This window comes from Camelina sativa, chromosome 11 (assembly GCF_030686135.1).
Source record: "Camelina sativa cultivar CO46 ecotype springtype chromosome 11, ASM3068613v1".
NCBI lineage: Eukaryota > Viridiplantae > Streptophyta > Magnoliopsida > Brassicales > Brassicaceae > Camelina > Camelina sativa.
The window spans coordinates 18,863,980-18,883,904 of NC_141890.1; the positions used below are offsets into that span (position 1 = coordinate 18,863,980).

Below are 19,925 nucleotides of genomic sequence, written 5' to 3' on the forward strand. Positions count from 1 at the left end.
TTATATTTACATAACGTGGAGGCTTTATTCATATAATTTGAGCCAAACAGTTGATTGATTGTGATGTAATGTTTTTAAAAATATTGAATACAATATATCTTACAACAGTTGATTGATTGTGATGTAAATCCTACCACATACATAGCACTTTGTTTTTCACAATATTCCATTAAAAATTGGAATAGTATATTGGAAGTGGAAGTCACAACTCACAAGACTCACAACCAAACAAAATAATATACTTAAATCTATTATTTTGTTGTCTAATGATAATGCATTAAAAATGTATATATTTTAGCTTGATCATATTACATGATTCATGTAAATCTTAATTGATGTGACATTACTATATGTTGAGAATCGCAGACCTCGATTCACCTCTGTAGTGAATCGCATATCGCGACTCTTTCCCTACTCCTCTCCTACTTCACAGATCAATATGCATAACATAAACATAACACAGAGATTTAACGAGTTCTCCTCATGCAGAGGGTACATCTCGTGTGGGAACCTTCTCCCACAAACATCCACTATCAATCAACCAAGGTTTACACTAGTGTTTCATATACAAGCTTAGAGAGCTAACAACTACAAAGAAACCTGAAGAAGAAAACACATAGTAGATCTAGCTTTTCTTCTTCCCCTCTCTCTGTTTCTGGTTCAGCTCTCACCTCCATATATAACCTTAAAACACCTCCAGAACCCCAAAGAAGCAGCTTCACCTTCGTCTCTCATAAGAGTGTCCTGAAGACACCTTAAACCTAGACAAGGTTATGCCCGGCTCTCAGCCCTTCGACCCCAGCCAAGCTTCTGCTCCTTTATCATGGTTCTGCGCACAGCTTCAAGCTCCATGGACGACGCCCTGCGCATGCTCTCTGCACTGCGTCCTGCATCTCGGCATCTGCCTTGCACAGCGCCCTGCGCTGTGCCCTACAACCGCCAGCAAGGTACCACCAGCTTCTTATGTGTCTGCGTTAGCACATGTATTGTTTCTTCAACCCTTGTTTCCCTTATATAGTGAAACCCTAGAGCTTATGTCAATCTACCCTTGCAAACTACACAACCCTAATCATGTATGGGCTACACACCAATATAGGTCCTACTAATGGTTCAGACCAAATAAGCCCATATGAAGCAAACATTTACAACACTATATAAAAATTGAAACGCACTAATAGACTATCTTTTGCTAAAGTATTGATAATTCAAGTAGGCACTCTCATTCTCTCAATGTAAGGAAAATTTTCTTAACTTGACTAGAATTTTTCTCAAAATTTTGCTAAAGTATTGATAATTCAAGTAGGCACTCTCATTCTCTCAATGTAAGGAATATTTTCTTAACTTGACTACAATTTTTCTCAAAATTTGTAGGTGCATTAATAAATGGGTGAATTTGTATGATAACCAAAATAAAAAAGGTTAGGTAGAAAATAACCAACTAATAAAGAAAATTAGGTGAATAACCATTGGTCATTGGAAAATTACCAAAAGGGCAATTTTGGTGGTGATGGAGTAGGGGTGGCTGGTGGTAGTCCGGCGAAGCTGGTCCGAAGAAGGTCGTCTGGCAGAGGTGGTCCGACGATGGTGGTCAGGCGGCGGTGGTCCGGCAATGGTGGTCCGGCGGAAGTGGTCCGACAGAGGTGGTCCAGCAGTGGTAGTCCAGCGGAGGTGGTCCCTCACTGGAATACCTCATGACCACACAAGGATCATCAACATGCCACAAGGGCCGCCACTAATGCCAACAAATGTCCTAAACAGGACCGCCATAAAGGCCGAATGTCTAAACAAACTGCCACCAAAACTAAACAAATATCCTAAACATGACCGCCATAAAGGCCAAACAATTGTCCTAACAAGGACCGCCACCAAGGCCACACATCCAGAAGGAGCGTCACGAAGAACACTCATCCCGAAGGACTGTCACAAAGACCACTTCTCCCGAAGGGCCGTAACAAAGGCCACTTGACCCAAAAGACAGTCACGGAGACCACACATCCCGAAAGATCGCCTAAACAGGCTACCCGTCCCGAATGAACGTCACAAAGACCATACATCCCGAAGGACCACCTAAACATGCAACACTGGCTAAACAGCCTGCCACAAAAGCCACACAACTGGCTAAACATCCCACCACAAAGGCCACACATTGTCTCGCAAGACTGCCACACACGGGTCACAATGACTCAAAAGTCTGCCACAAAGAACACAAAAGCCCCACCAAGGCTCACAACCACTTAAAATGGACAAATTCTAACTCCCATAAAATTTTTCATTTTTAGCACTTTTCATTTCTGAAAACTTTCCACATTAAGAAACTTCTACTTCAGGAAAATTTCCTCTTTTAACCCAGCTTCGCGGAAACTTGTAATCCGAACACCAGCTCATCTTGGTACTTAGTCGTACAACCAACCACCCCTAAGCGACCTAGTAACAAGAAAGATGGACTGGAATACTCCATTCCCGCTCCAGCCACGAACTACAGCTGGGACTAGGCTAGACAAGCTCAAGTCACGGCCTGCTTCTCAAACCATTTCTTTAATCTTGCCTTCATCCTCGCCTCTGGCTCCCAAGTCTGCTCCTCAACACCATCACAGTCCCATAGGACTCTCATCAAAGGAATCTTCTTCTTCTGAAATTCCTTGACTTTCCTCTCGAGAACCCTCACTGGTCTCGTCTCCAAAGTCATGTTATGCCACCGGTCCCACTTGCTCAATCACCCTGAATGGACTCATATACCTTGGACTCAACTTAGTCTCAGTGAATGACCTGTTCAGACCCTGCAACATGTCCATCTTAAGATACATACTGGCTCCCACCTAAAACTCAAGATCTTTCCTCCTCTTATCGGTATAACTCCTTTGTTGATCCTAAGCTTCCTTCATGTTCAGCTTCAAAACCCGAATCTTCTCTGAGGTCTCCTGAACAAAACTCGCACCATATATGCTCCTCTCCCCCATCTGAGTCCAGCACAATGGTGTACGACATGACCTCCCATACAATGCCTCATAAGGAGCCATCCTGTTAGCCTTTCCAAGCCCAAGCCAACTCCCCTATTAGTATGATATTGTCCGCTTTGGGCCCAGGTGGCAAAGCCCGCACGAATTTCTTATTGGGCTCCTTCCCAAAAGGCCTCATACTAATTGGAGTTGGTCTTGGCTTATATTTTAGAAACTTATTTTCTAATCTTCAGATGTGGGACATTGTTTGTATCCCAACAAAGCTCCCCTCAAACCATGTACCAGATCCTATGGCCTCCCCTTCAGCGAAACCTAGGTACCTAGGCTCCGGTACCCCTTTCTTCCTGAAGTATTCTTGAGGCACCCTTAATCATGTCATCTTTTTGAGAGATCCTCCCACACCGAATACAGAGCCCACACCCACTCCCCTAGGTCCACTTTTTGACCTAGGTTCTGATACCAATTGTTGGGCTTTCCAAGCCCAAGCAAAATCCCCTATTAGTATTATATTATCCGCTTTGGGCCCAGGTGGCAAAGTCCGCACAAATTTCTTATTGGGCTCCTTCCCAAAAGGCCTCATACTAATTGGAGTTGGTCTTGGCTTATATATTAGAAACTTATTTTCTATTCTTCAGATGTGGGATATTGTTTATATCCCAACACATCCCAATACTCGCCTGGTAGCTGATGTTGTAAGAAAACTCTACCAAGCTCAGGTGGTCCGCCCAATGGTCACCCTAATCCAACACACACATCCTCAGCAAATCCTCCAGCGTCTGGATCGTCCTCTTTGAGTGCCCATCTGTCTAGGGATGATAAGTTGTACTCAAATGCACCTTAGTGCCCATCTCTGCCTGAAATGCCTTCTAGAACACCGAAGTGAACTTGGAATCTTTATCAGACACTTTACTCGATGGCACCCCGTGAAACCTGACTATCTTCTTCACATACTTTTTAGCCAAGACCGCTGCCCCATCGGTCTTCTTGATGGCCAGAAAATGTGCTGACTTAGTCAAACGGTCCACAATGACCCAAATTGCATCATAGGTCCGAGACACTGGCAATCCTACCACGAAGTCTACCGTGATCATATCCACTTCCACTTTGGAATGGGGAGACTCTTCAGCACTCAGCCCGAAACCTGATGCTTAGCCTTCACTAGTTGGCAAACATCGCACCTCGCGACCCAACTAGCTACATCTTTCTTCATCCCGACCCTGTGATAGTACCGTTTGAGGCCACGCTACATCTAAGTCGCTCTTGGATGAATAGAAAACATGATCGCATGCACCTTCCTCAAGATCTCCTGCTTCAACTCCTCATCTTCGGGCACACAAATCGGACCGTGCACAAGTATGGTACCGTTGGCAGAGACCTGATACTCACTATCAACAGATCTAGAGGCATTCATCTGCACTCTGCTCAGAAGATCTCCTGAGCCACCCGCACTCTGCTCAAAAGATCTTCCCTGAGAGATAGGACACAACCTCAACACACTAATCTCTCCCACCAAAGTCTCCATGTCCTGCTCCTAGCTGAAGCCGCCCGCTTCTGACTCATAGCATCTGCCACCAAGTTAGCCTTACCAGGCTGTTAGGCTATCTCCAGATCATAATCCGCCACTTGCTCCATCAATCGCCTCTGCTTCAAATTCAGCTCAGGCTGAGTGAATATATACTTCAGCCTCTTATGATCTAAAAACACCTGCACTTTTTCACGATAAAGATAAGATCTCCAAATCTTCAGGGCAAAAACTACAGCAGCCATCTCCAAATCATAAGTAGGATAATTGTCCTCATGCTTCCGCAACTGCCGTGAAGCATAGGCAACCACCTTCCCATGCTGAATCTGTATTAACCACATAGGGCTCTCCCTGTTCTGGCAATGCTAACACTTGCGTAGTAGTAGTCAGCATCTCCTTCAGGCTTGCAAAACCATCCTCACACTCCTGTGACCAAACAAAAAGAACATTATTTCCTGTCAACTTAGTCATCGGTCATGCTCTGCTCACAAACCCCTGCACAAACCTCCTGTAATAACCTGCTAACCCGAGAAAACTCCTGATCTCTGAGGCATTCTGCGGTCTAGGCCAATCCCTGATGGCATGAATCTTCTCATGATCTACAGAAACTCCTCCTGCAGACGCAATGTGACCCAAAAAACTAATCTCCTGCTGCCAGAAAATACACTTGCTCAACTTAGCATACAACTTCTTCTCCCGCAACTTCTCCAAAACTGCAGTCAGATGCACAACATGCTCCTCAGGACTCGTAGAATATACCAGGATGTCGTCGATGAAAATTACGACAAACACATCCAGAAACTCCTGGAACACGCTGTTCATCAATCTCATAAATGTTACTAGCGCATTAGTCAACCTGGAAAGCATCACCACGAACTCATAATGTCCATACCTCGTCCTGAATGCAGTTTTCCTCACATCTGCCTTATCTATCAGAATCTGATGATAACCTGACGCCAGATCAATTTTGGAGAACCAAGTAGCACCTCTCCACTGATCCAACAACTCATCGATCCTGGGAAGAGGGTACTTGTTCTTCACAGTGACCCGGTTTAGACCCTATAATCAATACAAAAGCAGAAACTTTGGTCCTTCTTTTTAACGAACTACACCGGCGTTCTCCACGGTGACACATTAGGACGGATGAATCCCTTGCCCAAAAGATTCTCCAGCTGCTTCTTCAGCTTTGTCATCTCTCCTGGAGTCATTCTGTAAGGCGCCTTGGATAACAGTGTCGCCCCCGGTTCCAGCTCAATCGTGAAAGGATCAGACCAAGAAGGTGGTAACCTCTTTAATAACTGTAACACATCCTCAAACTCCTCCACAACATAAATACCGCTAACCGTAGACTACCCTACTGACTCTGGCATCGATATAGTAACCAAATAAGCCTCACATCCCTTCTCAATCATCTTCCCAGCCTGCAAGGCCGAGATCACGAGACTCCCCGAAGTCGGTCTCACTCCCTCAAATACCAACTTCCCTTATAGATGCTCAAACTCCACTCTACCCCGATGACAATCAAGGTGAACAATATGACGATGTAACCAATCCATCCCTAGGAACATCATACAACTCCACTAGGCCTCATAAGCAAATCCGCTGGCCACGACTCCCCTACGATCTGAATATCAACTACTCCTGTCCATCCAAGGACTCTCAGAAACTTGCCTCTCGCAACTCTGAAAACTCCCGCTCTCTCTCCAGGATCTCCTCTGATATTAGCGCTCTTCGCGCACTCCAGAGTAATGAAGCTATGGATAGGTACAAAATCGAACATAATGTGGGACCTAAACCGGTCTGCCAACAAGGTCCCTACATAAACCTCATGTGCTCAGAACCTAACACTTTATCACAGACAAAACATAAAATCTGAACCTACTGAAATTCACAAAGTCTGGATACCAGAAATTATACTTGTGATCGCCCCGACATTGGTTCCACCAGTTTTCATTGTCGTGCACATCCGCAGCGCCTGCTTCGTGCCACTTGCTGCACTCCCGACTGCACTCCAAGCTGCACCGCTGCTACCGCCATCTGCTGTAACTTGGGACACTAGGGCTTGATATACCCAGACTCCCTACAGTGATAGCAAACTCAAACCGCTGTCTGAGCTGCCGGCGTGGAACTCCTCTAGGGACAGCTAGCTACCTTGTGGTCCACTCTGCCTCTGCGTAGCCTCCTATTTCCTCTTGGTTCCCTGTGCAGGCTTGCCGCCCTTGCCGGAACCTCCAGGATGCTGAACCTTCCTAGGCTGAACTGCTAGACTAACCGTCACTGCCTGTGCCTGAATGTCCTCCTAAATCTCTGCCGCAGTCTCAATTAGTTCTGCCCGCATAGCATAGCTCCGCCCTTTACGGTTGTGACACCTCGGTTTTAGAGACTTGCGTAGAGGGTTTAAAAGAATTGATTTGGCCACCTATGTCACCAAAGTGTACTTATATTTTCGGCCAAGTGTCCTGAGAGAACTTCACAGTTAAGCTTGCTTATACTGGAGTAGTTTCAGGATGGGAGACTTTCCAGGAAGTGACTGTCGGAACTGTGCGAGTGCGAACAAAACACAGAGAAAGATCATGTGGTGATTTGTAGGGACGGTAACAAGTCTTTAAAGCTCTCTGGACGTAGCAAACCGATCGTCGATATGGATGGGCTCACGTACCTAGTCAAAGGACGTGAGGTCCATTAAGAAAAGTGGGCCCATGGACAAAGAGTGGACATGGAGCCCACTAAGAGGTGGCGGTCAGGGCGTTACAAGTGGTATTAGAGCCGAACCCAGACGAGTGTGGAGTCGAGTGGACTCACACCGTCGGGGTGACGGTCTTGGTGCACAATGTGGATGTTGCGATCTATTAATGGGGGTGAATTGTGACATCCTAGTTTCAGAGTGATTGTGCAAGTGAGGACAAAACACAGGGAAAGATCATGTGGTGATTTTTAGGGAGGGTAACAAGTCTTTAAAGCCTCCCGAACTTAGCAAACCGACCGTTAGATATGGATTGATCCATGGACTGGGAGTGGACATGGGGCCCACTAAGAGGTGGCAGTCGGGCGTTACAACAATGGACCCTCAAATCGTCACAAAGGGCCCTCACAAATATCCTGACTTGAGCCACCTCAGACTCCATCGGCCGACCTCCATACATCAGAAGTCGACTGAACTCCACGTCCAGTTCCCGCACCTCCAACTGGTCTAGTACTTCACGGGGAAAGTACTTGCGGTTGAACTCCTTCACAAAGTCAACCCAAGTCATCTCCCTCTGTACCCTCCTGGCAGCCACTGATCTCCACCACAAGTGAGCATCACCAATCAGGTAGTGGACCCATATGTCCACCCAAAACTCTTGATGACATCTGAGAGACTGTAAGTTACGTTTCACTCTCGCTATCCATGCATCTGCTGTGGTAGGGTCAGAACTACCCAAAAACCGCTCAGTACCAATGTTGCCCATCTCCCTCTGCATACTGACATAATGAGAATGAGCTACTACATCCGCAGCCACTAGCTGCTGCACTTCCGCCGCCATTAGCGGTACTACCTGAGCCTAAGCCGGTACCACTCCCGTCAACCGCGCCAACAGCTGTGTCAATAAGCCCGCCAGGTCAACACCTCCTCTAGGAGCTCCACCTGCTGGGACTCTCGCACCCGGAACCCTAGCATAACTGGCCAACCCAGCACCGAGACCGCCCACACCGACTCTCTGTGAATACGGTCCTTTCGGTACCTCCACCGGCCACACTCATGGACCCCTCCTAGAAGCCCTGCGACTCGCAAACACCCTCAGCTGTCACACTCTGGTCCATGGTATCACTAACTGCTAGGCCCCTGCCCTTACCACGACTACGTCCGCGTCCATGACCACGACCAGCAACAACACCCTCTCTAACTATCTTTGCACTACCATGAATAGAAGGCTAAGCAAACAATCTCAACCAAAAAAAAAAACATAACTCACCGTGGAATCACACTTTAGGCTCGAAGGGGATGTTCTAGGACTCCATGCCACACACAATTAACTAACTCACGTAATCAATCAAAGCATGCAATCCTAACATCAACAACAGAAACCTAGTGAACTCGAACCTAAAACCGTAAGGGCTCTGATACCAAACCTGAAACGATCCGACCCGTTTTTTTTTAAAAGATATAATATTACTAATTCAACTAGTGGCCCAGCCGCCTAACCAAAATCAAACAAATATCATTAAACCAATAACCAATAGATAATAAACCAATAATTCAACAACAATAACAAACCACCATTAGAATCATAAAACATCAAACCAACAACCTAGCAATGTTCTAATAACCCAACTCTAACAACCTAACAAAAGTCACACCACATCAATGAGCCATTAGAACATCTCCCTCTTCATCGCCTTGATTCCAATATCACACTTTGCCTTTACCTGCACCATAACAAATATGAGATGTGTGAGTATTTTATAAACACTCAGTGAGACAATCCTCCCATCTACTAGTCTATACACATAAGTAATTGAGATATCTCTAACCATCAAACAACAATCAACAAACAAACCAAGAACTGCATCGACCGACACCAACCAATGTATTGACAGATACCAACTGGGATTGCATCGACTGATGCAAGGTTCACCTGCATCGACTGACACCAACACTGCGTCGGTCGATGCATGCTTGACATTTCACGAAATCCCTAATTGCATTGATCGACGCTTCCACATGGCATCGACCGATGCTCCTAGATCAAATTGCGTTGTCCTCGCATGGCATCGACCTACAGACAAAGTGCATCGATCAACACACATGTCGAGCATCATCTTCCCCAAAGCTCCTCGCCGGATCTAAATCCCTAAACCACCAAAACACAATTCAATGCCACAAAGAAGCCTCTCAAAGCCTCAAGTGACACATGAACTCTCTAACAAGCTAAGGGAATCAACCACATAACATATAAACACGAAAATCAGAGAAATCTCAAGCTTAGATAACCCATGGTCCTGCACTCACCTTTGTTAAAGAAGATTCTGACTCTACACGATTAAGAACTTCACGATCCTAGCTTCAAATCTCTCAAGAACAGCTATAAATCTCCCAAAAAATCATCAAACGATAAAGAACTTCTTTTCTCTCTTTCTTTTTTTTTCAAAAGCGGCTAAACTCCACTAATGACGACACAAACTCGACTTAAGAGTTTTCTCTAACCCAAAATACAATGTTAAATTTAATTTGTTTCACGACATACCGGTCTTGCATCGATCTGATACGCCCAAAATTCGAGGATCACTCAGCCGGACTAAAAAGGATAGAAACTCGCCAAGGTGCAAGGTGCAACAAGGGAGATTTGATGGATTGAGGGGTCGCACAGCAGTTGCGAAAGGCAACTGATATTCCCAACTCCAATCACTGCTAGATATGACACACTAGTCCAGCAAAAGGAGGTTGTTGCTTAGATATTACACACCAAGAAACAAAGAAATTTTCTAGACAAAGAACAAAGAGATAAACTCATAAAATGAAAAGGAAAATTGATTGATGATTCTCAATTGAGATTACATGAGTTTATATAGAGATAGAAAACTTGGTCACAAAGCCAAATATTATTCTTGAAACTAAAACACAATAAAGATAGATAGTTTAATGAAGATTCAACTCTTGAACTTTGTCTTCCCAAGGTGAGTTGAACTCAATTTTCGTCACTCCTCTTTGACCACAAAACAAAGTGATTATTTTGGGCTTTCTTGGACTTGAATTAGGCTCAAAGTGGGCTGACTTGATAGGTATCATCTCCAATAGTTCTTCCCATGCTCTCTTTGGCCATAAGCTCTTGAATAAGCCCATTTAGTGCATTTCTTAGCCTCTTAGCCCTTCAGGTACAAGCAATGATTCCTCCGTTACAAGCTCCTCGGGTTCAAGCTCAGCTACAAGTTCCTCGAGTTCAAGCTCAGCTAAAAGCTCCTCCTCCCTAGCTCCATCCATGATCACATCATCCTCCTCCTCTTGAAAAGGATTTGACCGAAAATCTGGATCAACTGCCACAAATGGAGCCAAATCAGCAACATTAAAAGTTGAACTCACTTTGTACTTACCTTGCAAGTCGAGTTTGTAAGCATTGTCACTGATTTTTGTCAAGACTTTGAATGGACCATCGACCCGTGGCATTAGCTTAGACTCTCTTTCTGCTGGGAAAAGTTCCTTTCTCAAGTGTATCCACACTAGATCTCCCTCTTTAAACACCAATTGACGTCTTCCTTTGTTTGCTTGCTTCTCATATTGCTTTGTCTTTGCTTCAATATTGAGTCGGGCTTTCTCATGAATCTGCTTAACAAGTTCAGCTTTCTTTTTCCCATCTATACTAACTCTTTCACTCAAAGGCAAAGGGATTAGATCCAAAGGCGTTAGAGGATTGAAACCATAGACAATTTGGAAAGGATAATACTTAGTAGCAGAATGAACTGAATGGTTATATGCAAACTCAACATGAGGCAAACATTCTTCCCAAGATTTGTTGTTCTTTTTAATGATAGCACGCAAAAGTGTAGACAAAGTTCTATTCACTACCTTGGTTTGTCCGTCAGTTTGAGGATGGCAAGTAGTTGAAAACAACAGCTTAGTTCCTAACTTAGACCACAAAGTTTTCCAGAAGTAGCTTAAGAACTTAGTATCTCTATCAGAAACAATAGTTCTAGGCATGCCATGCAATCGCACAATTTCTCTAAAGAACAATTCAGCAACGTTTGTAACATCATCAGTTTTGTGACATGGGATGAAGTGTGCCATCTTAGAAAACCTATCAACAACCAAAAATTCAGAATCTCTACCTTTCTTGGTTCTAGGTAATCCTAACACAAAGTCCATTGACAGATCAGTCCAAGGTTCAGTGGGAATGGGTAAAGGAGTATACAAACCGTGGGGTTGAAGTTTAGACTTAGCTTGCTTACAAGTGACACACCTCCCACATATTCTTTCCACATCTCTCATTAAGCTCGGCCAGTAGAAATGCTCATGAACCACTTTGTGGATCTTCTTTACTCCAAAATGTCCCATCAGTCCACCTCCATGTGATTCCCTGACAAATAACTCCCTCAAAGAACATTGGGGCACACAAAGACGGCTATCAAAGAATAGGAAACCAGACATTTGATAATATTTTCCATAAGCGACTTTAGAGCATTTTCTATAAATCTCTTTAAAATCCTGGTCAGTTGTATACAATTGCTTCATGAACTCAAAACCAATCAACTTAGTCTCAAGAGCTGAAAGAAGAACATACCTTCTAGACAAGGCATTAACCACCACATTTTCCTTACCTTGTTTGTATTTTATGATGTAGAGAAATGTCTCAATGAATTCAACCCAACGAGCGTGCCTTTTGTTCTACTTTTGCTGGCCTTTGAGGTGCTTCAAGGATTGGTGATCTGTATGAATTACAAACTCCTTTGGCCAAAGATAATGTTGCCATGTTTGGAGTGCCCTAACCAAAGCGTATAGCTCTTGGTCATAAGTGGGGTAATTGAGTGTAGCTCCTCCCAATTTCTCACTGAAGTAGGCAATGGGTTTCTTTTCCTGCATCAACACAGCACCAATACCCACTCCTGAGGTATCACATTCTATCTCAAAAGTTTTGGAGAAATCCGGAAGTGTAAGTAAAGGCGATTGAGTTAACTTCCCTTTAAGTATCTGAAACGCCTCCTCCTGAGCTTGTTCCCACTTGAAACCAACATTCTTCTTGATTACCTCTGTGAGTGGAGCTGCTATTGTGCTGAAGTTCTGAACAAACCTCTGGTAGAACCCAGCTAGCCCATGAAAGCTCTTTACCTCTCCAACAGTTTTGGGGCTAGGCCAATCACGGATGGCTTTGATCTTTTCTTCATCCACCCTGAGTCCATCAACACCTACAATAAAACCTAAGAAAACCACGTGATCTGTTCCAAAAGAGCACTTCTTAAGATTTGCAAATAACCTTTCTTTCCTAAGGACATCTAGGACAGATTTCAAATGCAGCTTATGTTCCTCACGGTTCTTGCTATAGATAAGAATGTCATCAAAGTAGACAACAACAAAATGACCAATAAAAGATCGCAAGATATGATTCATCAAACGCATGAATGTACTATGCGCATTAGTAAGGCCAAAAGGCATGACAAGCCACTCATACAATCCTAGCTTAGTTTTGAATGCAGTCTTCCATTCATCACCTTCTTTCATGCGAATTTGGTGATATCCACTTTTCAAATCTATTTTTGAGAAAACAGAAGAACCATGCAATTCATCTAGCATGTCATCAAGCCTAGGGATTGGATGCCTATACTTTACCGTAATATTGTTGATGGCACGACAGTCTACACACATGCGCCAAGAGCCATCCTTCTTAGGCACAAGGAGAACAAGTACAACACATGGGCTTAGGCTCTCCCTGATGTAACCTTTTTCAAGAAGTTCTCCAATCTGGTTTTGGATTTCCTTTGTATCCAACAGATTAGTTCGATAAGCCGGCCGGTTTGGAAGTGATGCACCTGGGACGAAATCAATTTGATGTTCTATACCTCTTATTGGCGGCAAACCGTTAGGGTTTTCTTCTGGAAAGATATCTGAGAATTCCTGCAAAACATCTATCAAATAACTCGGGAGCTCCGGTGCAAGGTCAGAAAATGCTATTAGTGTTTCTTTATACACAAGCAAAAGCAATGGCTGTTGAGAGTACAAAGATTTCCTTACTTGACTCTCTTTGACAAAGAAGTTAAAGTTCTTAGGAGATATCTCAGGTTTTGCTGGTTTAATTTCTTTGTCTCGGCTTTTTTTCAACTGGACCTGGTCTTGATGGACCTCCAACGGAGTTAAAGGAACCAGAGTGATCTTCTTTCCTTTATGCTCAAAGGAATGCCGGTTGGTTTAGCCATCATGTATCGCCCTCATGTCAAACTGCCAAGGTCGTCCTAGAAGAATATGACTTGCATCCATGGGAAGGACATTGCACATGATCTCATCTTCATATCGGCCGATGGTAAGAGGAACCGTGACTTGCTCCCTAACGTACTGTTTGCCCGTTTCATTCAACCATTCCAGTTTAAAAGGTCGCGGATGAGGTCTTGTCTCAAGTCCAAGCTTCCTAACAAGAGTTTCACTAACAACGTTAGTACAACTTCCACCGTCAATGATCAAAGAACAAACTTTATCTTTAACTAAACATCTAGAGTGAAAGAGATTCTCCCTTTGTTCTCGGTCATTGGACTTAGGTTGAACGCTCAATGATCTCCTAGTGACCAGAAGTGTCCCTTGAGTTGGATATTCAAACTGCTCTTCCTCTTCGTCAAAGATTGGTCCCAGATCTTCCTCTTTTTCTTTATCATCCTCGGACTCCACTTCACCGTTGTCTAGGAGGATCATTACCTTTTGATTCGGACATTTGTTGGCATAATGTCCAAGTCCTTGACATTTGAAACACCGAATATCCCTTGTCCGATTGTTGGTCTCGACTGCCTTTCCTTTCTCAAGACGAGTAGGAGCATTAGTCTTAAAAACTGAATTTGATGGGGTTGAAGACTTACCTTTATCTTGATAACTTGGTTTTGGAGCAAAAGAAGGCTTAGAGAAACCCTTCCTCTTGGTTTGTTGTTCGATTAGAATCACCTTGTGCAACATTCCCTCCAAGCTTTCATATTCTTTAAGCTCCATTCTGTCCTGAATGTCTCGATTGAGGCCGACAAGGAATCTGGCCATGGTAGCTTCTAAGGTTTCATCTACGTCCGCCTTGATCATTAAGCTTTCCATTTCCTGGAAATAGTCCTCCACAAATTTGGTTCCTTGAAGCAAGCGTCTGAGTTTTTGGTGGAGATCTCTGTGGTAATGAGCCGGCACAAACCGTTTCCTCGTCAAGGTAGTGAGCTCATCCCATGAAGCTATTGGTCTTCCACCTATCCTTCTCCTATGAGTCAAAACTTGATCATACCAGTTAATAGCATAGCCTATAAACTCAGTTGATGCTAACCTAACCTTCTTGAGTTCAGAGAAATTTTGACATTCGAACACTAACTCTATTTTCCTTTCCCATTCTAGATAAACATCCAGATCATTTTTACCTTCAAAGGTTGGTATTTTAAGTTTTAAACCACCTAAATTGTCATTTCTTGTACCAAAAGGATTAACATCACCTTGATCACGGTTTCTATGACTTCGTCTAGGTCGGTTGATTGATCGATCATCTTCTTCATGGAACTCCTCTTCTTCAATTTCCTCTTCGGGCTATTAAGTCCTCCTTGAACGTTCTCTCCTGGCTGCTGGTCTAAAACGGGTTTGTTGACTGTTCTGAATCTCGTCGAGCCTCTGGTGTTGTTCTTCTAGACCTGAATTCATAAGGTTAGTAATAGTGTCATTCAATGCTCTCATTTGCAAGTTAGATAGCCCGGCGACAGAATTCCCTGGCCGATCTCGTTCTCCAACACTTTCCATGGTTTCCTGAAAACTTAAACACCAAAAGTTAGCAGATAAAAAAATCCTCACAAATGTGTTTCTCTCAATTTTTTTAGTAGGTCACTCAAGAGTTTTTTCCCTAAGTTCTAAGAGAACAAATCCAAGCAACCCAATGGAATTCCCAAGCAACAAGGGAAGAAGGAAGATAGAAAGATAAGAGGATTTTTGTGAAATCTGTTTTAACCACTCCAAGGCTGGATTTCTCCTCAGCCAACATGATTTCTCTTCCACCACCTAGCCAAATGCAAATCTTTTTTTTTTTTTTTTTTTTGCTTTTTTTTTGTTTTTTTTTTGAAAATAGAAATGGCCTAGGTAAGGAGATGGCCCAGATTTAAGATAGAAAAAAGATGAAGTGTTTAGAAATGGAAGATGAGAAGATGAACAGACGAGTACCGGTTGAGTGGCTCTGATACCACTTGATACGCCCAAAATTCGAGGATCACTCAGCCGGACTAAAAAGGATAGAAACTCGCCAAGGTGCAAGGTGCAACAAGGGAGATTTGATGGATTGAGGGGTCGCACAGCAGTTGCGGAAGGCTGCTGATATTCCGAACTCCAATCACTGCTAGATATGACACACTAGCCAGCAAAAGGAGGCTGTTGCTTGGATATTACACACCAAGAAACAAAAAAATGTTCTAGACAAAGAACAAAGAGATAAACTCATAAAATGAAAAGGAAAATTGATTGATGATTCTCAAATGAGATTACATGAGTTTATATAGAGATAGAAAACTTGGTCAGAAAGCCAAGTATTATTCTTGAAACTAAAACACAATAAAGATAGATAGTTTAATGAAGATTCAACTCTTGAACTTTGTCTTCCCAAGGTGTCCTTCCCAAGGTGAGTTGAACTCAATTTTCGTCACTCCTCTTTGACCACAAAACAAAGTGATTATTTTGGGCTTTCTTGGACTTGAATTAGGCTCAAAGTGGGCTGGACTTGATATGTATCATCCCCAATAGTTCTTTCCATGCTCTCTTTGGCCATAAGCTCTTGAATAAGCCCATTTAGTGCATTTCTTAGCCTCTTAGCTTTTGCTCTAGTCATTGGTCCTTCAACTACAAGCAATGATTCCTCCGTTACAAGCTCCTCGGGTTCAAAATCAGCTACAAGTTCCTCGGGTTCAAGCTCAGCTAAAAGTTCCTCCTCCCTAGCTCCATCCATGATCACATCACGATCGATGCAGGTCGAGGATTCCGGTTCGCGGAAGTTATATTGATAAACCGACCTGACATTTAATCCTAGTTTTTATGTGCAACACATTGACTCTTAATTATTATATGCATAGTATGACGAGTTTTAGGGGTTCTTGTATAAGAAGTTAACCTGAACCGTATGAATCGTTTGATTTCGTTTAAGTAACCTTCGTCATCCAACGAGATAGAATAATGGAACAACAACAAAATAAGTTGTTTGATAAAAGGATATTCTATTCATGTTATCGTATCACATTTCACGGGTTTAACAGTGTCTAAAATTTTCTTCTTAGGTCATCTACTCGTTTTTTCTTTTATCATTCCTTGGTTTGCGTAGGTCATCTACTCGTTTTTTCTTAGAGTTACCATATACTCCTTCATTGTTTTTGTAACGTAACTTAGGTAAATGGTATTGTCAGAACGACATGAGTAATGGTTTTGCTGCGAATGCGATCAACTATTATATGAAGGAATGTTTAGTTACCAAGGAAGAGGCTATTCTAGATTGTCAAAGAATGATCTGGGACATCAATAAGACCATAAATGAGGAACTACTTAAGACGACATCCGACATGCCACGTCGAGTTCTCAAGCAAGCACACAATTTTGGACGCTTATTGGAACTCCTCTACACCAAGTCCGATGATATATACAATTGTAGTGACGGAAAACTCAAGGAGTATATGGTAACTCTGCTCGTAGATCCAATACGTCTTTGAAGACTTTAAATTACATGTCTTATGATTTAAGAAGATGGTTTTTCATGTTGGTTACTGTCGGAAACATCATCTTAGAGATGTATTACAAAAAAGAAGTTATGACAACATTGGACTATTTTATATCAAATTTGTTCATTATTTTAAATCTTCACCGAATATTGTAGAAAAATATATTTTTCTTAACATCTACGACATCCAGTGGAGTAGCAGCCAAACGGAGCTGAAAACGTTCCATACAAGATCAAAAGAGTTTTAAATATTTGATTTTGCATTAATTTGTGAACATGCACCAAGTTCTTTGTGAGTCTTTAACCCTCTGATTCAACACTATCTTGCAGATTGTTAGTTTCCGATGCACTGATACCAATGACAAAGCCGATCGAAGATGTCACAATCCCAACATATGCAAATGAAGACGAGCAAAACAAGGTGAAGGGATGAGCGGGCAACAAAATTACGTACATCTAAAGAAGAAGCAACAAAACTAAACGACTCTATAACCGTAGGTTATTCTTATTAGGTGCATAAAACGATTATTGAGTTGGTTTATTCATGTCTACAAAAGTAAACAATTGTACTCATTTGACGAACTAATTAGAAAGTAATTTACAGAAAGTAAATAGTTCTCTCTCTCTCTCTCTCTCTCTCTATCTGTCAGTTTTAACATTAAGAGTATTTATCTATACAAAATCTTACAAATCATTCCTCCAGAAACCAAAAACATGTCAACATATGTATCTCTGGTCTCTTCATCTTGTATTCAGCTCAGGATACTGTATCACTGCACATTTAAAACCAACCAATGTGGAAACTTGTGATTAGCTTTCACAACAATCTCATGACTTTAATCTCTGGGGTTAGGAGATGGAAAAAAAAACTATGTTTTCAATTACTTGATCCTTTTCACCAACCTAAGGATAGTCTTATAGAAACACATCGTAGCCAAAACACAGAGTTTCATACAATTCCAACAAGATTGCAAGAGGAAGAAAAGAATCATGGTTACCTTACTATGACAATCTTGGTGTGAAATTTTCTGGTTGTTAACATTAACATACACCTCACACGACACTTTACCCTGTCGAAAGAAACAATTTTAACCACGCATTAAATCATAAATTATAACAAGGAAACTACAACGGGCACAGAATAACCTAAGTTCATGCCATACAAATATCAAAATAAGTTATTCACAAAAAAAAAAAAAAAAAAAAAAAAAAAAAAAAAAACTATACATAATTAGAAACACTTGAGTCTTGATATTGTTTACTTTCAACTAAGTATAGGTTCTGGAGTCAGGAATTTGTAATATAATGATAGTCATCCAAACAACAATAATGTCACTCTTTCTCCTCCATTTCCCAAATAAAAATGTCAAACATTATAAGGGCTAATGATTCAAATATCATTTAGAGAGCTCAACCAAAACATATATCTCCTACCAAGGTATAGAACACAACAGAGCAAACATGTTCCAGAAGCTGAAAGAAACTCTAAGCAATCAAAACGGAGATTCCTTCATCAAACCCATCATCATCATTTACAAGTAATGAAACAACCAATACAACTTTAAAACCTAAAGAAAAGAAGACTAGAACCATTGATCCAACTCGTCAAAACCCTCATGTTAGTTCACCATCAAAACCCCCAAAAACCCTTAGTATAAACTAAACTCAATCTAAAAACTTTCGAATCAAAATCTGACTAAAGCAAAGTATCAAGAACCCTAAACTCAGCTATAGAAGAAATAGAGCCTATACCTGAATAGGGATTTGAAACAAGAGTACACCAAGATCACCTTTAACCTGAGCAACCGTATCAAAAGGAACAACACCTTTAGCCAAATCACCAATCAAATAAATCACATCATGAACAACCTCAAGACCATCAAGCTCAAGCGTGGCATCAATATAAGAGCTATCACGAGCACGAAGGTGTCCACCTTTAGACTTCACGACACCCAACTCTCTCCCTCTATACCCAATCGAAACGACGAGCGAATCGTAATCGAGAGAGAAGAAGTCGCGGTTCCGGACTTTGATCGTGAGGGAGAAAGAGAGATCTAAGGCGATTTTATGCGAATCGAGGACGCTTATGTGGTTTAGATTGATTCGAGAGACAGTGATGTCTGGATCTGAAGGGTAGAGCAAGTACACGGCGGCGGAGAGGAGGAGGATTGCGGCGGCGAAGAGGAGAGAGCAACGGAGGTTACGGAGAAATGAAGTACGGCGGTGACGGCGATAAGGAGTTAGAAGGATCACGGTTTGAGAAGGTTGTGATGAAGGAAGAGGTGTGTAAGGGATGCCATAGTCTTCTTGATGCTTCGTCGACGCCATTATCGTTTCAAACGAAGAAGATGGGTTTTGGGAGGGTATAAATGTTGATTTTAGAAATTTTGGGGTTTTTCGTGAGAAATTTTGATTTTTGTAGAGCACAAGACTTTTTTACACTCTCTTATAATGTTCTTTATACGTGGAGCGGTGAGAACCGTTGTATGAGATGAGATCGACGGTGTAAGATTTACATTGAAAGCGTTAAGAGTGGAAAAAGAAAAATTAAAAAGAAGGAAATGTTAACAGTGGGAATTGAACCCACGCCCTTTCGGACCAGAACCTTAATCTGGCGCCTTAGACCAACTCGGCCATATAAACTTCGTTTTACAGTTTTCGACTGTATTGTATTTAGCCAAAAGTATTTTCTGAGTTGATTAAAATAGTTGTAGCTCAAAATTGAAATGTACCCATATTTTTCTATTAGATTTATTTTTTGGGCAAGTAGAATCATTTAGGCATATGTATTTGAAAGAGATCAGTAGCAAGTATATGTTTGTACGTCAAGAGTCAAGAGATCATTTTAAAAAGAAAAAAAGGACAATTTATGAAAAAAGTCTGTGAATTTTGGTAAAACTTAGATTCATCTATATATATACATTTTTAAGTACATTTTGGTTCTACCTTTTTATTTGTATTTATTGACAAAGTTAATCCCTAAAATTTTTTCGAAAATAACATTACTTCAGATTTTATTTCCTAAATATTTTTTACATATCATTCCAATTAAAAAGAATACAACATAAT

At 41.9% G+C, this 19,925-nt stretch overlaps 3 protein-coding genes and 1 non-coding gene across 4 annotated transcripts; all 4 read right to left on the bottom strand.

Annotated features, from left to right (window-relative positions):
- Positions 1 to 5,585: 5,585 nt before the first annotated feature.
- LOC147934222 (uncharacterized) lies at positions 5,586 to 8,003 on the bottom strand. Its single transcript, XM_087472548.1, has 4 exons — positions 7,545 to 8,003; positions 6,397 to 6,559; positions 6,101 to 6,294; positions 5,586 to 5,777 (listed from the first exon to the last, which is right to left on the bottom strand). The coding sequence occupies exons 1-4, from the start codon at positions 8,001 to 8,003 to the stop codon at positions 5,586 to 5,588; spliced, it is 1,008 nt and encodes a 335-aa protein (XP_087328674.1).
- A 5,086-nt stretch (positions 8,004 to 13,089) lies between these two features.
- Positions 13,090 to 16,097, bottom strand: LOC147934223 (uncharacterized). The gene is made up of 3 exons (XM_087472549.1): positions 15,996 to 16,097; positions 14,803 to 14,914; positions 13,090 to 14,682 (listed from the first exon to the last, which is right to left on the bottom strand). Exons 1-3 carry the CDS (start codon positions 16,095 to 16,097, stop codon positions 13,352 to 13,354), a joined length of 1,545 nt encoding a protein of 514 aa, XP_087328675.1. The 3' UTR covers positions 13,090 to 13,351.
- Positions 16,098 to 17,341: 1,244 nt separating this feature from the next.
- LOC104723875 (uncharacterized) lies at positions 17,342 to 19,278 on the bottom strand. The gene is made up of 3 exons (XM_010442306.3): positions 18,609 to 19,278; positions 17,855 to 17,926; positions 17,342 to 17,629 (listed from the first exon to the last, which is right to left on the bottom strand). The coding sequence occupies exons 1-3, from the start codon at positions 19,182 to 19,184 to the stop codon at positions 17,627 to 17,629; spliced, it is 651 nt and encodes a 216-aa protein (XP_010440608.2). The 5' UTR covers positions 19,185 to 19,278; the 3' UTR covers positions 17,342 to 17,626.
- Positions 19,279 to 19,418: 140 nt separating this feature from the next.
- On the bottom strand, positions 19,419 to 19,499 carry TRNAL-AAG (transfer RNA leucine (anticodon AAG)). Its single transcript has one exon. It is a non-coding gene; the product is annotated as a tRNA-Leu (tRNA).
- Positions 19,500 to 19,925: the final 426 nt, after the last annotated feature.

Coding starts and splice junctions, on each gene's coding strand:
- LOC147934222 (XM_087472548.1), bottom strand. CDS start 8,003: ATGGCGGCGGAAGTGCAGCAGCTAGTGGCTGCGGATGTAGTAGCTCAT. Junction 6,560..7,544: donor CCCTTTGTGACGATTTGAGG/GTCCATTGTTGT, acceptor CTATCACTGTAG/GGAGTCTGGGTATATCAAGC. Junction 5,778..6,100: donor GAGTAGTTGATATTCAGATC/GTAGGGGAGTCG, acceptor GATGTGTTACAG/TTATTAAAGAGGTTACCACC.
- LOC147934223 (XM_087472549.1), bottom strand. CDS start 16,097: ATGGATGGAGCTAGGGAGGAGGAACTTTTAGCTGAGCTTGAACCCGAG. Junction 14,915..15,995: donor TAACGGAGGAATCATTGCTT/GTAGTTGAAGGA, acceptor TTAAGTTTTCAG/GAAACCATGGAAAGTGTTGG. Junction 14,683..14,802: donor TACTAACCTTATGAATTCAG/GTCTAGAAGAAC, acceptor AGGAAATTGAAG/AAGAGGAGTTCCATGAAGAA.
- LOC104723875 (XM_010442306.3), bottom strand. CDS start 19,184: ATGGCGTCGACGAAGCATCAAGAAGACTATGGCATCCCTTACACACCT. Junction 17,927..18,608: donor TGTTTCAAATCCCTATTCAG/GTATAGGCTCTA, acceptor TTCTTTCGACAG/GGTAAAGTGTCGTGTGAGGT.